Here is an 18450-nt window from a genome sequence, read left to right as displayed (position 1 = left end):
TCTCAAAAAGAAACACAAATGAGGCCAGGTGCAGTGGCTCACACCTGTAATCCCAGCACTTTGGGAGGCCAAGGTGAGAGGATTGCTTGAGCCATGAGATCAAGACCAGCCTGACCAACATAGCAACACCCCCTCCCTACAAAAAATAAAATATCAGCCGGGTGTGGTGGTGCTTGCTTTTAGTCCCAGCTACTTGGGAGGCTGACGTGGGAGGATCGCTTGACACCAGGAGGTGGAGGCTGCAGTGAGCTATGATCGTGCCACTGTGCCCCCAGCTGGGCAACAGAGTAAGACTCTGTCCCTGAAAAAATAAAATAAAATAATTTAAAAAGAAAGAAAAACGAATGAGCGGTACATTTTTGTGATCTTGAATCTCTGAGTATAAAATTCTTTCCTGAGTATAAAAATCTTTGAGTACTAAAAAAAAAAAAAAAGAAATTCTCGCTTTTATTTATTTATTTTTTTTTAATTTATTTTTATTTTTTGAGACAGAGTTCTTGCTCTGTCACCCAGGCTGGAGTACAGCGTCATGATCTCAGCTGACAGTAACCTCCGCCTCCTGGGTTCAAGCGATTCTCCTGCCTCAGCCTCCCAAGCAGCTGGGATTACTGGCACCTGCCACCACGCCCGGCTAGTTTTTGTATTTTTAGTAGAGACGGGGTTTCACCATGTTGGCCAGGCTGGTCTTGAACTCCTGACCTCAGGTGATCCACCCGCTTCAATCTCCCGAAGTGTTGGGATTACAAGCATGAGCTACTGCACCCAGCAAATTCCTGCTTTATTTTATTTTATTTATTTATTTATTTTTGAGACGGAGTCTCGCTCTGTTGCCCAGGCTGGAGTGCAGTGGTGCGATCTTGGCTCACTGCAACCTCCGCCTCCCAGGTTCAAGGGATTCTTCTGCCTCAGCCTCCTGAGTAGTTGGGATTATAGACACCGGCTAGTTTTTGTATTTTTAGTAGAGACGGGGTTTTGCCATGTTGGCCAGGCTGGTCTTGAACTCCTGACCTCAGGTAATCTGCCCACCTCGGCCTCCCAAAGTGCTGGGATTACAGGCATGAGCCACCATGCCCGGCCCAAAAGAGGGAATTTCATATCCCAGATTCAAGTGGTATTGTATTAATAAATGACAGAGAACAGCAATCAAGTTAGGAGACAGAAATTGGTGAGAGGGCTTTGTCTGTGGATTGGTAAGGGGCTTTGTCTGTGATTGGTGAGGGGGCTTTGTCTGTGGATTGTTGAGGGGGCTTTGTCTGTGGATTGGTGAGGGGGCTTTGTCAGTGTGGCACACTCTCTCCCCATCTCTCTCCTAGCAGGTCCTTCTGAACGACACCAGTCCTTCCATCCATCTTCATCCTTTTATTAAATGTAACCCCCTTGAGCCCCGTCTGCTTGAGGGGACCCAAGAGGAAATCGGGGTGTTATAAATTAACCATGTCAGGGCACATCCCGGGAGCACCGCCAGCTGGACGCTGGCCTCCTCCAGTCCATCCCAAAGTCTCCACCCGCCGGGAGCTGTCACAGCCCCTGGACCCGCTGCCTGCCCACGCCGGGCTCAGAGCCTGGAGTTTCTCTTCTCTCTGCCAACGCACCAGGGCTCAGCAGTATTCAGAATAATCTTCCTCCACGTAGTTGGCAGGGAACCAGCCAACCTGGAAACAGATGAGGAGTTCATCAGAGCAACCTCTGCACATCCTCCTACTGCCCCTCCACACACCAGGCAGGCTCCCTCCCACCTCAGGGCCTTTGCACCTGCTCTTCCTTCTGTCTATCCCAGAAAACACATCACCCAACATACACAAGGCTGACCACACGCACACACACCCATTACCTCCTAAAAGTCCCTCCCTAAATGGCACTTTATCAGCAAGGCCTTCCTAGCCACACTATTCAAAATTGCAAGCTCCACCCACCCCAACACTCCTTAGCCCCTTTTCTTTTACTTTTATTTTCTTTCTTTCTTTCTTTCTTTTTTTTTTTTCTGAGACAGAGTCTCACTCTGCCCCCTAGGCTGGAGTGCAATGGCGCAATCTCGGCTTATTGCAACCTCCACCTCCCGGGTTCAAGTGATTCTCCCGCCTCAGCCTCCTGAGTAGCTGGGATTACAGGCGCCTGCCACCACACCCGGCTAATTTTTTTGTATTTTTAGTAGAGATGGGGTTTCACCATGTTGGCCGGGCTGGTTTCAAACTCCTCACCTCCGGTGATCTGCCCATCTCGGCCTCCCAGAGTGCTGGGATTACAGGCATGAGCCACCATGCCTGGACCCCTTTTCTTGCTTTATCTTTCTCTATAGCACGTATCACCATCTGATTCATTATGTATCATTTGCTTATTTACAAGCTTTTTGTCTGTTCCCCTCCCTGCAACTGCAATGTGAGCTCTACAAGGCAGATTTTTTTTTTTTTGAGACAGAGTCTCTCTCTGTTGCCCAGGCTGGAGTGCAGTGGCGTGATCTCAGCTCACCACAACCTCCGCCTCCTGGGTTCAAGCGATTCTCCTGCCTCAGCTTAACGAGTACCTGGGATTAGAGGCGCACGCCACAACGCCCAGCTAATTTTTTTGTATCTTTAGTTAAGACAGCGTTTCGCCATGTTGGCCAGGCGGGTCTCAAACTCCTCTCCTCAAGTGATCCACCCACCTTGGCCTCCCAAAGTGCTGGGATTACAGGCATAAGCCACCACGCCTGGCCAGCAGGGATTTTTGTCTGTATTATTTGTCACTGAATCCCAAGAGCCTAGAACAGTTCCTGGCACACAGTAGATACTTAGTGAATATTTGTTGGCTGGATGGATAGATGAATGGATGGATTATTGGATTGATGGGCAGGTGGATAGATAGGTAGATAGAAAGATAGATAATGAATGGATAGATAGATGAATGGGTGGATGGATACATGGGTTGGTGAATGGTGATTGGAAGGGTGAGTGGATGGTGGTCGGATGGATGGATGGATGGATGAATTAATGGACTGGTGAGTAGGTGTATGGATGTATAAATATAGAGATAGATTAACAGATGGGTGCATGCATGGATAGACGGATGGATGCACAGATAGAAATGGATGAATAGATGTTGGCTGGATGGTGGATTAGTGGATAGATTAATGTTTTAATGGGTGGGTAGGTGGATAGATGGATAGATAGATGCGTGAATGGAAGAGTGGCTGGATGAATGGATGGATGCGTAGGTTGAGATGGATGGATGCATAGGTTGAGATGGATGGATGCGTAGGTTGAGATGGATAGATGCGTAGGTTGAGATGGATAGATGCGTAGGTTGAGATGGATGGATGCGTAGGTTGAGATGGATGGATGCATAGGTTGAGATGGATGGATGCATAGGTTGAGATGGATGGATGCGTAGGTTGAGATGGATGGATGCGTAGGTTGAGATGGATGGATGCGTAGGTTGAGATGGATAGATGCGCAGGTTGAGATGGATGGATGCGTAGGTTGAGATGGATGGATGCGTAGGTTGAGATGGATGGATGCGTAGGTTGAGATGGATGGATGCGTAGGTTGAGATGGATGGATGCGTAGGTTGAGATGGATGGATGCGTAGGTTGAGATGGATGGATGCGTAGGTTGAGATGGATGGATGCATAGGTTGAGATGGATAGATGCGCAGGTTGAGATGGATGGATGCGTAGGTTGAGATGGATGGATGCATAGGTTGAGATGGATGGATGCGTAGGTTGAGATGGATGGATGCGTAGGTTGAGATGGATGGATGCGTAGGTTGAGATGGATAGATGCGTAGGTTGAGATGGATGGATGCGTAGGTTGAGATGGATGGATGCGTAGGTTGAGATGGATGGATGCATAGGTTGAGATGGATAGATGCGTAGGTTGAGATGGATGGATGCGTAGGTTGAGATGGATGGATGCGTAGGTTGAGATGGATGGATGCGTAGGTTGAGATGGATGGATGCACAGATGAATGGATGATTTGTGGATGGATGGATAGATGGATGGATGGATAGATGGATGGATGGATGGATGAATGCTTTACATCCCAATCCTTCCTCAATGCTCCAAAAGCCTCTCTCAAAGCCTAATTGTCCTCCACTGCTCATTAAACTGACCCTCCAATGTTTTAACAAAACTCCTCATCGATGCAATTATCCAGATCATTTTTTGTGTATATTTTCCCCAGTAGAATGTAAACTCTAACCACTGTCCTTGCCTTCATTACACAAATATATTTCTGAGAAATCCATCATAAGGCAGAATTCTAGAGGCTGAGAAGTCATCAGTGGATGAAATAAAGAAGGTGCTCTGCCTTCATGGAACAAAAATAAGAACTTGGCAGAAACAAGAGGGCTTGAAGAGCCCCGAGGTCTATTCCGCTCCTTAGAGTCGGAATTCAAGCAGGCAAAGTGAGCACAGTGGTTTAGTCCCAGCTCTACCTCTTTGTATATTCAGTACTGATTAGGCACCTACTGTGTGCCAGGTACTGTCCCAAGCACCGGTGTGATGTTGCAGTGAGCAAGACAGACACAAATCCCTGCCTCCTGCCTCGACGTTTTCCAAACATGCCAATCACCCTCTCACCCCAGGGCCTTTGCACACACTGGTCCTTCTGTCTGGAACACTTTCCCCCAACACATATACAACCTTTTCACTTGGATGACTTTATTTATCCCTTGTTAATCAGTTTGGCCTTTCAGAAGTCATCCTGATCCACTCCTAGGGTGGGTCAGGGGCTCCCTCAGTGCTCCCACGCTGCCCTGTGATTCTCTACCACAATCTCTTTTATTCTTTCTTCTTTTTTTTAAAGACAGGGTCTTGTTCTGTCACCCAGGCTGCAGTGGCACAATCATAGCTCACTGCAGCATCCAACTCCTGGACTCAAGCAATCCTCCCACCTCAGCTTCCCGAGTACCTGGGACACACTACCACGCCCAACTAATGTTTTTGTTTTTATTTTTATTTATGTAGAGGTGGGATCTCACTATTTTAGCCAGGCTTGCCTTGAATTTGTGGCCTCAAGAGATCCTCCCACCTCAGCCTCCCAAAGCACTGGGATTACAGGCATGAGCCACCGTGACCGGCACCCTTGTTAGTCTTGACCACTCAGTGTCATGACTGCTTGGTTATAGGTCTGTCCTCCACATTCGATTATAAGTTTCATGAGGGCAATCCTTGTACCGTGCTTGTTTCTGTCTCCTCGACACCCAGCACAATGTCTGCACACAGCAGGTGCTGAATACATGCAGGTAGGTTGCATAAATGCATAAATGACATCCCTGTGTCCCTTCCTTCCCTCCCACCAGGAGAGATCTCCATGGGAGCCACACCTCACCTTCTCCAGTCCCCAATTCCAGTCTCGTCCACCACCAGCTCAACCCCCATGCCCTCCCCCTGTCACCCAGCCCTGCCTGCCTCACCCGGCCATAGATCTCCCCTCGCCACCAGCCTTGCTGTCCCTTCTTGTTAAGGATCTTGATGATGTCACCCTCCTTGAGCGACAGCTCTGATCGGTCTCGGGCGCAGAAGTCATAGCGGGCTTTGGCTGTGCCAAAATACTTTGTGCTTCCCACTGTGGAGAGAGAACAGAAGTGAGAAAAGGGTCTGGGGCAGATACCCACTCACTCTCATGGAGCACAAGCTCTCAGGACAGTAACTCCAGGATAAAGGGCTCCTCAATGCTCTTCTCTGCAAAGTATTAGATGCCCTGTACTGTAAGGGGACACAATGGTACTCCCAGCATCATCCTCCCATCCGAATTTAGAAAATAACACTTTTTTTTTTTTTTTTTGAGATAGAGTCTCTCTCTGTCGCCCAGACTGGAGTGCGGTGGCACGATCTCAGCTCACTGCGACTTATGCCTCCTGGATTCAAGCGATTCTCCTGCCTCAGCCTCCTGAATAGCTGGGATTACAGGCCTGTGCCACCATGCCCGGCTGATTTTTATGTTTTTCTTTAGTAGAGATGGAGTTTCACCATGTTGGCCAGGCTGGTCTTGAACTCCTAACCTCAAGTGATCCACCCACCTTGGCCTCCCGAAGTGCTGGAGTTACAGGCATGAGCCACCGCACCCAGCCAGAAAATAAGACTGGTTTTGAATTTTTATTTTTATTTTTTTATTTTGAGGCTGAGGCATGAGAATCCCTTGAACCCGAGAGGTGGGAGGCAAAGGTTGCAGGGAGCTAAGATTGTACCACTGCACTCCAGCTTAGGCAACAGAGTGAGACTCTGTCTCAAAAAATTAATTAATTAATTAAATTATATTATATTAAAAATATATATATATGAAGGGCTAGACAGGAGTGGAAAGGGGTTCCTGCTACTGCACAGATATGACCTCTGCAAGGCCATTGGAAGGGGTGTCAATGGCATCCCCAAACTTTTCCTCCACAATGGGAAGGGGCTGGGGCTGTAAGCCCCCAGTCTGAGACCTCCTACCTGCTGGCTTGCTGATGGTCCTCTTCTCAGGCTCCTTGAAGGGGAACTGCAAGGTGGTGTCCAGAGACTTGAAGCAATCCTTTAGAGAGTTCTGCTGGTAAAACTCCACCAGCTCCTAGAAGGCAGACAACATGGCAGATGCTATCCCAGCGGGCCAACCCATAAGGGGGCAGAGCTAGGAACAGCCATATGCAACTCATCACAAGAAGCAGGCCCTGCTTCTGGCCTCTTTGGAAAGTGACCCCTTGAATACTCCCCATGATGGGGAGTTCATCACCTCCCTGAGCAGCCAGGACTATTTATGGGGAAGGGACCACATTGCCTAAAACAGGTTCTCCCAATAGTGGACAAACTTACTTCGTGATAAATTTACCAGATAATTAGCTCACCAAATTCAAAACCTTCTATGGGGCCACATGCCTTAATTTACAATTAGCAATCATCATCAGGCCAGATGTAGTGGCTCATGCCTGTAATCTCAGCACCTTGGGAAGTCAAGGTGGGAGGATCACTTGAAGCCAAGAGTTCAAGACCAGCCTGGGCAACATAGCAAGATCCCATCTCTAGAAAAGATTAAAAAAATTAGCCAGGCATGACAGTGCATGCCTGTAGTCTCAGCTATTCAGGAGGCTGAGGAGGGAGGATCGCCTGAGCCCAGGGGTTTGAAGCCACAGTGAGCTATGATCACAACACTGCACTCTAGCCTGGGCCACAGAGCAAGACCCTGTCTCTTGTATTTTTTTTAAAGTAAACCTATATGAAAGGTTCATAGATACTCATTACCCTATTCCAATAACTTGTCTGAAATTTTTCAGAAGTTAAAAATTGGGGGAATATGTTTCAGAATAAAAAGTATGCAGGAAAAAAAAGATTTGTTGAATAAATTAACCTTTGGGGGAGTCAAGGATCCATTTGAGAATCAAGTGAAATCTAAGACAAAAAAATACAGATGCATGCAACATTCTGGATTTTCTTTCAGAGGACTCAGCTTCTCAAGGGCCCACAGACCATGGGTAAAAACCATATGCCTTAGATCACTAGGCCTAAAATGTCTAAAATATGGTTGAAAATTACAAGGCACCAAACAGAAGCAAGAACCCTCAAAAGGCATTTGAGTTGTTGCTGAAATGATTATGCAGCAGATTAGGCAAAGACAAGCTATGGGCTCTGCCATTCAGTGAAGCTAGACGAGGAGTAAACCTCAGTTTTACCCATCTGTGAAATGGGAACTCAGAAAGAAGGTTGAGGGGATTAATTAAGTTTCTATCTATAACATATTTGACGGCTGAATGCAGTAGCTCACACCTGTAATCCCAACACTTTGGGAGGCCAAGACAGAAGGATTATTTGAACCCAGGAGTTCAAGGCCAGCCTGAGCAACAAAGCGAGTCCCCATCTCTACAAAAAAAAAATTTTTTTTTTAATTAGCCAGGCATGATGGTGCATGCCTATAGTCCCAGCTGCTCAGGAGGCTGAGGCGAGAGATTATTTAAACCAGGAATTTGAGGCTGCAGTGTACTATGATTGCACCACTGCACTCCAGCCTGGGCAACAGAGCAAGACTCTCTTTCTCTCTCTCAATCTCTCTCTCTCTACCTATCTATCTATCTATATATATATAAATAAATAAACAGATACACGTATATACGTGTACCCTACATACATATATGTATGTATATATACGTAAGTAAAATTTAAATACACATACATATGTATGTATATATGCATATATACACACATACATATATACATAATGCTCGAATATATGTATAAATAAAATTTAAAAATGAACATATCTTACACTTAAGTGCTCTGTCAATATTCAACTGCTGTTATTCATTAGTATTCCCATTGTTCATCATTAAGAGCATAAGTTTAAGGTCACTTGCACTGTAGTGCCACTGGAGGGGGGGTCACCCTGAATGTGGGAAAAGGGGGTCCCAAGGCGGAGGTGCAGGGAGGGTCCTCCTAGGTTCTGGAAAGCTGGGATTGAGCGGACATTGGCCCTTACCGTAAGCCCCCGGAAAGCCTTTTTCTCTGTGATCCGGTACAGTCCTTCTGCTGTCATGATTTTAATGTGCTTGACCTCGACGTTATATCTGGAACCAGATGGTCACCGGGCCCTGAGTCTGGGGACCAGGCCCATTCCCCACCAAGCCCCAGTCATGGAGGAAGCAACCTTGACCCCTTCAGGGAGGAGTAACTACTGGAAACCAAAGACTGAAGCTGTCCCAACAGAGCCCATTCCCTGGGGCCTTTGCTACTCTAAAGCCTTAATGTCTTCCTCTCGTAGAAGAGGAATCATCTTCCCTGACTCACAGGTTTGTTGAGAAGTCAGTAAGATCTTGTAAAGAAGGCAGTGTTCTAGAATGGATACGAAGAGACCTCCCCTTCCACCAATATAGACGACCATAGGATATAAAGGAAGAGGGAGGAAAGACCCATTTCTGTCAACATGGTGGACATAGACTAAAAGGGGCCTTGGAGAAGACCTCCACTCCTGCTCATCTGGCAAACTAGATCACAAAAAAAAAAAAAAAAAACAAAGAAACAAACAAACAAAACACTTCCTATTTAAAAAAACACTAGAAATGTTGAGAAAAAAATTGCTGAGCTCTCAAAAAAAAAAAGTAAGGGAAATTCACAGGAGCCAAAAATAACAATGAAATTACAAACTCAGCAGCATGTGAGAGAAGGGAATTCCTCTACACTGTGGGCTGGAGTGTAAATTGGTTCAGCCACTGCGGAAAGCAGTTTGGAGGTTTCTCGAAGAACTGAAAATAGAACCACCATTTGATGCAGCTACCCTATGACTGGGTATCTACCCAAAGAAAAAAGTAATTGTGCTACCAAAAAGACACACACTCTTGTATGTTCATCACAGCAGCATTCACAATAGCAAAGACATGGATTGACCCAGGTGCCCATCAACAGTGGACTGGATAAGAAAATGTGGTACATATACACACACTATGGACTACTATACAGCCATAAAGAAGAATGAGATCATGTGCATTGCAGCAGCATGGATGCACTGGGTGTTATTATCCTAAACGAATTAACACAGAAACAGAAAACCAAACACCACATGTTCTCACTTATAAGCAGGGGTTAAACATTGGGTACACATGGACATAAAGATGGGAACAATATTGGCCAGGCACAGTGGCTCACGCCTGTAATCCCAGCACTTTGGGAGGCCGAGGCAGATGGATCACCTGAGGTCAGGAGTTCGAGACCAGCCTGGCCAACATGGTGAAACTTTCCCCCCACCCCCCACCCCACTGTCTCTACTAAAAATACAAAAAAATTAGCCAGGCATGGTGACGTGCACCTGTAAATCCCAGCTACTCAAGAGGCTGAGGCAGAAGACTCGCTTGAACCTGGGAGGTGGAGTTTGCAGTGAGCTGAGATCGTGCCATTGCACTCCAGCCTGGGCGGCAAAGTGAGACTCCATCTCAAAAAAAAAAAGGCTGGAAACAATAGACTCGGGGGAGCACCAGAGGGAGGAGGGTGGGATGAAAGAGCTGAAAAACTACCTACTGAGTATATGCTCACTCCCTGGGTGTTGGGATCATTCATGGCCCCAACCCTCAGCATTGTACAATATACCTTTGTAACAAACCTGCACATGTGCCCTCTGATTCTAAAATAAGTTGAAGAAATATATATATAGGTGGGATGTAGTGGCTCACACCTGCACTTTGGGAGGCTGAGGTGGGAGGATGTTTTAAGGTCAGGAGTATGAGACCAGCCTGGGCAACATGGAGAGACCCTCGTCTCTACAAAAAATATAAACATTAGCTGGGTGTGGTGGTGCACACCTATAGTCCCAGCCACTGGGGAGGCTGAGCTAGGAGGGTCCCCTGAATCTGGGAGGCAGAGGTTGCAGTGAGCTAAGATCTCACCACTGCACTCCAGCCTGGGCAACAGAGACAGACTGTCACCAAAATAACAATAATAATAATAATAATAATAATAATAATAATAATAAAATAAAATTTAAAAAATTAGAAATTCCTGGAAGTTAAAAAGAAGAAAAAACATATATATGAACATTGGTTAAAAATAAAAGCCTTCAGGCCAGGCACGATGGCTCACGCCTGTAATCCCAACACTTTGGGAGGCCGTGGCGGGTGGATCACTTGAGGTCAGGAGTTCGAGACCAGGCTAGCCAACATGGAGAAACTCCGTATCTACTAAAAATACAAAAATTAGCTGGGCATGGTGACAGGCGCCTGTAATCCCAGCTACTCGGGAGTCTGAGGCAGGAGAATCGCTTGAACCTGGGAGGTTGCAGTGAGCTGAGATCTCACCACTGCACTCCAGCCTGGGCGACAAAGGGACTCTGTGTCAGAAAAAAAAAAAGAAAAGAAAAGAAAAGGGGGGAAAAGAAAGGTCAGGGCGACAGAGGGAGACTCTGACTCAAATTAATTAATTAATTTTTAAGAGACTTTTTGAGCCTCTATAGGAATCATATCTCTTTCTTGTAGTTGTCAATTAAAAGAAACAAGGAAGGTGAAAGGCACGCGGGAACCAGCAGGGGCTCAGTAAAAGGTGGATGCTATTACTGTACACTTCTATAAAGTAAAACCTGGATACCCTTTTTCCCAGGCCCGCAGGGCCCAGGCCCCAAAAGGGTATGAGTCAGGGAGAAAGGAGTTACTTAATGCTGATGGCAAATTCTGCTGCATCCTTCACCCTCTGCCGCACCAAGAAAGTCCCGTCCGAGCGGTTGGCCAGGATGCTCTCTGCCCCTGCCCGCTCCATGGGGCCTGCGTACCTGCAAAGAGACACCAAGGACAGAGGTGGCACGGCCCCCGTGCCTGGGTCCCCATATTGCCATATGGAGGCTGCCTTTCCCCCTGAATCCCTTTGATTTTTTAAGTTGGTGACAGCCTGGATCTAACAGCCCTTCAGCACCAAGGTAGGCCCCGTGGAGGCAGGGGCCGGAGCCCAGACATGGGGAGCGGGCTTCCACTTCTACAGGTCACCACTAAGGTTTGACACATGGATTCGGGGGGATGGCTCAGCCCCTTGGGTCTGGCTGGGTGTCTGGAATTTGGCGATGGCTTCGCCAGGCATTTCCTGAAGGCTCACTGTGTGCCCATCTCTGTGGTCACCCGGACAGAAGTAGGGGAAGGAGAATGAGTCACGAGCCTCAGGTGCAAAATATAAGTGAGAACCAAAAAACCTAGTCATCGAGGTAAATGACAACAAGTAAAACAAACAGTATTCTAATACAATATCCTTAGAAATCAAAATGAATAAAGTCAGCCATCAAAAGGGAAGCAGCACTGACATGGGCTACAATGGAGATGAGCCTTAAAACATCACACTCAGTGAGAGAAGCCAGGCACAAACGGCCACACACTGTGTGATTCCATTCATAGGAAATGCCCAGAACACGCCAATCCACAGAGACAGGAAGGAGACCCTTGGTTCCCGGGGGCTGCGGGAGGCAGGAGCAACTGCCCGGGATGGGGTTTCTCTTGGGGGTGATGAGAATGTTTTGGAGATAAACGGCAGCGATGGCGGCGCAGTATTGCAAATATACTAAATGGCACTGGCTGGGCGCTGTGGCTCACGCCTGTAATCCCAGCACTTTGGGAGGCCGAGGTGGGCGAATCACAAGGTCAGGAGTTCGAGACCAGCCTGGGCAACATGGTGAAACCTCGTCTCTACTAACAATGCAAAAATTAGCTGGGCTTGATGGCGGGCGCCTGTAATCCCAGCTATTCAGGAGGCTGAGGCAGGAGAATCGCTTGAACTCGGTAGGCGGAGGTTGCAGTGAGCTGAGATCACACCACTGCACTCCAGCCCAGGCAACAGTGCGAAACTCTGTCTCCAAAAAAAAAAAAAAAAAAAAGCCACTGAATATAAATATAACACGAATATATTTATAATGTGAGTGTAAATATTCAATATAAATAATAGTTATATATAATAATATATAATCATTATATAATAATATATAACTATATTGTAGATAGCTATATGTTAATATAGATAGTTATATATAACCTATATAATATATAATATGAATATAATATAAATATACATGTAATATTTATATTACATGGAATACACCATATATAGTCTATGTAAATGTAAAATATATGGTATAACATACAATATACTATAAATGTAAATGGGCAACATAAATAATACATACTAATTATATGTAATACATAATTATATATAATATATAATGTTTTTTGAGACAGAGCCTCGCTCTGTCTTGGCTCACTGCAACCTCTGCCTCCTGGGTTCAAGCAATTCTCCTGCCTCAGCCTCACGAGTAGCTGGGATTACAGGTGCACACCACCATGCCCAGCTAATTTTTTGTACTTTTAATAGAGGTGGGGTTTCACCATGTAGGCCAAACTGGTCTTGAACTCCTGACCTCAAGTGATCCACCCGCCTCAGCCTCTCAAAGTGCTGGGATTACAGGCATAAGCCACCGTGCCCAGCCCATAATACATAATTTTATATAAGCATAAATATCTCATGCTAATGTAATGCATATTATAGTAATGTACATGATATAAATGTAACATACAATAAAGGATATTAATTATGTGTAATACATAATTATACATAATATATAATTTTATATAAGTGTAAATATATCATGTTAATGTAAATGTATGTTAAAATACCTAATGTACAATATGACATAAATGTAACATATATAAATAATAAATATTAATTATACATAATATATAATTTTATGTCACCTAACATGTAAATGTAAATATGTAATATATAAAGCTACAGTATAGTATATTATATAATGCATAATATGATATATAAACATAAATGTGCAATATAAATAATAAATGTTAATTCTCTAGAATATGTAGCATAATATAAATGCAAATCTGTAATATAAATATACTATGATATATGGTATAATATGTGATGATATAAATGTAAATATACAATATAAAGAATAAATATTAGTTATATATTATACATAATTGTATACAAATATAATATAATGTAAAGTAAATAGGTAATCTATAAATCTTATAATATATTGTATACTGTATAATATAATATAAACACAAATGTGCAACATAAAAAATTAATTTGTGAAAATACATAGCATAATATAAATATATTTTATGATCTGTGGTATAATATATGATAGGTTGTAAACATAAATACACAATATAAATAAGTATTAATTATAAATCATATGTAATTGCATATAATATCTAACATCATGTAAATGTTAATATGTAATATAAATGTAAATACGAATAGAAATAGAAATGCCTGTAACAATTACAAGGTTAATTTTATGTTGTATGAATTTCACCTCATTTTTATTTATTTATTTATTTATTTTTTTATTTTTTGAGACCGAGTCTCGCTCTGTTGCCCAGGCTGGAGTGCAATGGCGCAATCTCGGCTCACTGCAACCTCCGCCTGCCAGGTTCAAGCGATCCCCCTTCCTCAGCCTCCTGAGTAGCTGGGACTACAGGCGTGCGCCACCATGCCCAGCTAATTTTTTTTGTATTTTTAGTAGAGACAGGGTTTCACCATGTTGCCCAGGCTGGTCTTGAACTCCTGACCTCAAGTGATCGACCCGCCTCGGCCTCCCAAAGTGCTGAGATTACAGGCGTGAGCCACTGCGCCCAGCCGAATTTCACCTCAATTTTAAAAAACGAATGCAAATCTGGTTCGAGTTGGTGTTTAACATCTTTTTTTAATGAATGCAAAGAAACCATGATGAACAAACATCAAAATTTTGAATAAAGACAGAATCTGACTGCCCGACTCACCTCACCCACCTCCTCTCAGTCCCGGCTCTATTGGATCCTGTCTTTAGTTACAATTTTGATATTTGTTCATCTCGAAATTTTTTTGGCTTGTTTTTGATTTTTTTTAATGTTGCATTAAAACATGATGGACCTTAATGACTGAGATTTTCAGCGTCCCCTTAAATCTTACACCCACGAGAGAGCCTCCCTGGTCTCACCCTGGTCCCCACCCCATTGACCACATCTCGGCGCAGAAGGGCGGAAGGAGCGCTAACGCAGGAGAGCACGATTCAAATCCTGACCCTGCCTCTTGCGTGTTCTAAGACCTCGGCAACTGGTTTTGCCTCTCTGGGCCTCAATTTCCTCTTCTGAAAAGAGGGAGACGCCACAGATGCACATTTTTTATAAATGGCAATAGTGCACCTGCTACTATGTGGTACACACTTAGAAGATGGGAGCGTCGGCTGGGCGCGGTGGCTCACACCTGTAATCCCAGCACTTTGAGAGGCTGAGGCGAGTGGATCACCTGAGATCAGGAGTTCGAGACCAGCCTGGCCAACATGGTGAAACTCTGTCTTTACTAAAAATATAAAAAATTAGCCAGGTGTGGTGGCGGGTGCCTGTTAATCCCAGCTCGGGAGGCTGAGGCAGGAGAATCGCTTGAACCTGGGAGGTGGAGGTTGCAGTGAGCCGAGATCATGCCATTGCACTCCAGCCTGGGCAACAAGAAGATGGGAGCATCATCATGCTGTGTTTTATTACTAGCAAGAGATGATAAACTGAGGCACTGAGGCTTTGGGTTCAAATCCCATCTCCATCACTTCCTCACCATGTGACATTAAGTAATTCACTTACCCTCTCTCAGCCTCATTTGCAAAAAAAAAAAAAAAAGAAGACGAAAAGAAGAAAGTAGGGGGGCAGAGAGTAAGAATCAAATCTATTTTCCGAAGGGTTTTTGTGAAGAGTAAAGGAGCTCATTAAAGAGCTGATGCGCCAGCAATTGTTCAATGCACCATTCTTTTATGTGCCATTATGAAAGAATATTTCCTGCCTATAAAATTCAGCAGAAGATGGACACTGTGGATCGCAAGAGCCGTTTCAATGTCAGAGATGTTCAAATGTGAAGGAAAAAAAACAACAACCATGCATCTCAGAACAGATTAAATGTAGTGATAACAACAGCTAATGCTGTATAAAGTCCTCATTATGTGTCAGGACCAGGGCTAAGCACTTGACAGACTCATTTACGCCTCCTAAAAACACTATGAAGTAGATACTGTCATTAAGCTATTTTCCAGAGAGGAATGCTGAAACAGAGGGAGGTTAAGTAACCGGCCCAAGGTCACACAGCTAGGTAAGGTTGGGGTCAGAATTTGAATCCAGGTCAGCGGGCTCCAAAAGCCACACTGTAAACCTCCACCCCTATACGCTTGACATGCTATAGGTGCAAAACAAACAAACAAACAAAACAAAAAATCCTACAAAAACAACTGGAACTGTCATTACCATCACCAACACCATCATTATCATCATCATCATCGTCATCATCATTGTAACCATTTTCCTTCCAACAAGACCATCATCTCCCAAGGTGAGGGACCCTCCTTTGTCTGTCCCATCCCCAGCAGCCCCCAGCCCAGAGCTAGATTCAGAAGTCGGTGCTCAGGGATCACAGAATGCATAACTAATTGGCTCGGAGGTTCCTCCCATACCCAGCCTGGAACCCCAGCCCAGAAACCTCTCGTTGAAACAAAAATAAATGCTTCTACTCACCAGAGATGAACAGACAGGTCCTGAGGAGGGCCCTAAGAATACAGAGAGACACCCCGACTTAGTGTAAAGACCCCAGCATGACAGCAGAGGGCAGGGCACTTCATTCATTCATTCATTCACTCATTCCACTTGCATTTAGTGAGTGCCTATTATGTGCCAGGCACGGTGGTACTCACTGGGGATAAAGTCCCAGAATCTTGGGGGAGAGACTGCCCCAGTATCATATAAAGCAGGGGTTGTCTTCCCAGCAGTTTATCATTACCCTCAAGTCAAGAATGGTTTTTACATTTTTAGATGGTTGGCAAAGATCAAAAGAATTTTTTCTTTTTTTTAGGGACAGAGTCTCACTATGCTGCCCAGGTTGGAGTGCAGCAGTATGATCATAGCTCACTGCAGCCTCGATCTCCCAGGTTCAAGCGATCCTCTCACCCCAGCCTCCCAAGTGCTGGGACTACAGGTATGCACCACCACACCCGCTAATTTTTAATTTTTTAAAATTTTGTCGAGCTCGGAGGGGGGTGGTCTCCCTTTGTTTCCCAGGCTGGTCTCAAACTCTTGACCTCAAGCAATCCTCCTGCCTTGGCCTCCCAAAGGTCTGGGATTACAAGCATGAGCCACCACACCTAGCCAAAAGAATATTTCTGGGATTGTGAAGATGATATGAAATTCACCTGTCAGTGCCCATGAATTATGCTTTGTAGGAACACAGCCATGTCTATACACCATTTACAGATTATTTATGGCTACTTTTGCACTACAGGGGCAGAGCTGAAGAGTTGCAAAACCACATGGGACCCTGAGGGGTAAGCATATTTACACTACTCTTTGGCTCTTTACAGAAAAAGTTTACCAACCCTTATCTAAATATGGGCGAAAGTGCTCACTTTCTTTTTGTTTTATGTATTTATTTATTATTTTTTTTTTTGAGACAGAGTTTTGCTCTTATTGCCCAGGCTGGAATCCAGTGGCACAATCTCGGCTCACAGCAACCTCCGCCTCCCAGGTTCAAGCGATTCTCCTGCCTCAGCCTCCCGAGTAGCTGGGATTACAGGTGTGTCACCACGCCTGGCTAATTTTGTATTTTTAGTAGAGATGGGGTTTCTTCCATGTTGGTCAGGTTGGTCTTGAACTCCCGACCTCAGGTGATCAGCCCGCCTCGGCCTCCCAAAGTGTTGGGATTACAGGCGTGAACCACCGCGCCTGGCCGAAAGTGCTCACTTTCACTACCTTAAAACAATTATGACAGCTACTACAAGGCAAAAACAAATCAACAAACAAAACAGAAAGCAGCAAATGTTGGCAAGGATGTGGAGAAATCGGAACCCTTGTGCACTGTTGGTGGGAATGGAAAATGGTGCACTACGAAAAACAGTATGTGCCGGGCGCGGTGGCTCACGCCTGTAGTCCCAGCACTTTGGGAGGCCGAGGCAGGCGGATCATGAGGTCAGGAGTTCAAGACCAGCCTGACCAACATGGCAAAACCCTGTCTCTACTAAAAATACAAAAAATTAGCCAGGCGTGGTGATGCACGCCTGTAATCCCAGCTACTTGGAAGGCTGAGGCAGGAGAATTGCTTGAACCTGGGAGGTGGAGGTTGCAGTGAGCCGAGATTATTCCATTGCACTCCAGCCTGGGGACAGAGCAAAACTCCCTATCAAAAAAAAAAAAAAAAAAAAAAAGGAAAAGAAAAATAGTATGGTGGTTCCTCAAAACATTAAAGACTAGAACTACCATATGACCCAGCCGTCCCGTTTCTGAGTATATACCCAAAGGAATTGAAAGTATGGATTTGAAACGATATTTGCATACCCATGTTCATAGCAGCTTTATTCACAATACGCAAAATTGAAGCAAACAATTGTTCATTGACAGGAAAACGGATAAACAAAATACGGTATATGCATACCATGGAATATTAGCCTTAAGAATTAAGAAAATTGCCCAGCATGGTGGCTCATGCCTGTAATCCTAGCACTTTGGGAAGCCAAGGAGGGTGGGTCGCTTGAGCCCAGGAGTTCCAGACCAGCCTGGGCAACAAGATGAAACCCCGTCCCTACAAAAGAATACAAAAATTAGGCCGGCCATGGTGGCTCACGCTTGTACTCCCAGCACTTTGGGAGGCCAACGCGGGCAGATCACCTGAGGTCAGGAGTTCGAGACCAGCCAGGCCAACATGGTGAAACCCTGTCTCTACTAAAAATACAAAAATTAGCTTGGTGTGGTGGTGCATGCCTGTAATCCCAGCTACTCGAGAGGCTGAGGCGGGAGAATCGCTTGAACCCGGGAGACTGAGGTTGCAGTGGGCCGAGATTGCACCGTTCCACTCCAGCCTGGGCAACAAGAGAGAAACTCCGTCTCAAAAATTTTTTTAAAAGTACAAAAATTAGCCAGGCATGGTGGCACATGCCTGTAGTCCCAGCTACTCAGGAGGCTGAAGTGGGAGGATCACTTAAGCTTAGGGGGTCGAGGCTGCAGTGAGTTATAATTACACGACC

At 45.0% G+C, this 18450-nt stretch overlaps 1 protein-coding gene across 2 annotated transcripts in view; it reads right to left on the bottom strand.

Moving 5' to 3' along the window:
• Positions 1-1344: 1344 nt before the first annotated feature.
• Positions 1345-18450, bottom strand: part of VAV1 (vav guanine nucleotide exchange factor 1) — an 84795-nt gene continuing 67689 nt past the window's right edge. For both annotated transcript variants that reach the window (XM_031004593.3, XM_031004594.3), the window contains 6 exons: positions 15956-15987; positions 11077-11193; positions 8422-8509; positions 6411-6525; positions 5393-5544; positions 1345-1652 (listed from right to left, as the gene is read on the bottom strand). In XM_031004593.3, coding sequence (XP_030860453.1) covers positions 1599-1652; positions 5393-5544; positions 6411-6525; positions 8422-8509; positions 11077-11193; positions 15956-15987 — 558 coding nt within the window. In that variant the 3' untranslated portion in view covers positions 1345-1598. The remainder of the gene's footprint in view (positions 1653-5392; positions 5545-6410; positions 6526-8421; positions 8510-11076; positions 11194-15955; positions 15988-18450) is intronic.

Source organism: Gorilla gorilla, chromosome 20 (assembly GCF_029281585.2).
Source record: "Gorilla gorilla gorilla isolate KB3781 chromosome 20, NHGRI_mGorGor1-v2.1_pri, whole genome shotgun sequence".
NCBI classification, from domain to species: Eukaryota; Metazoa; Chordata; class Mammalia; order Primates; family Hominidae; genus Gorilla; species Gorilla gorilla.
The sequence above is the reverse complement of the archived record's forward strand: the minus strand, read 5'-3'. Positions and strand labels throughout refer to the sequence as shown.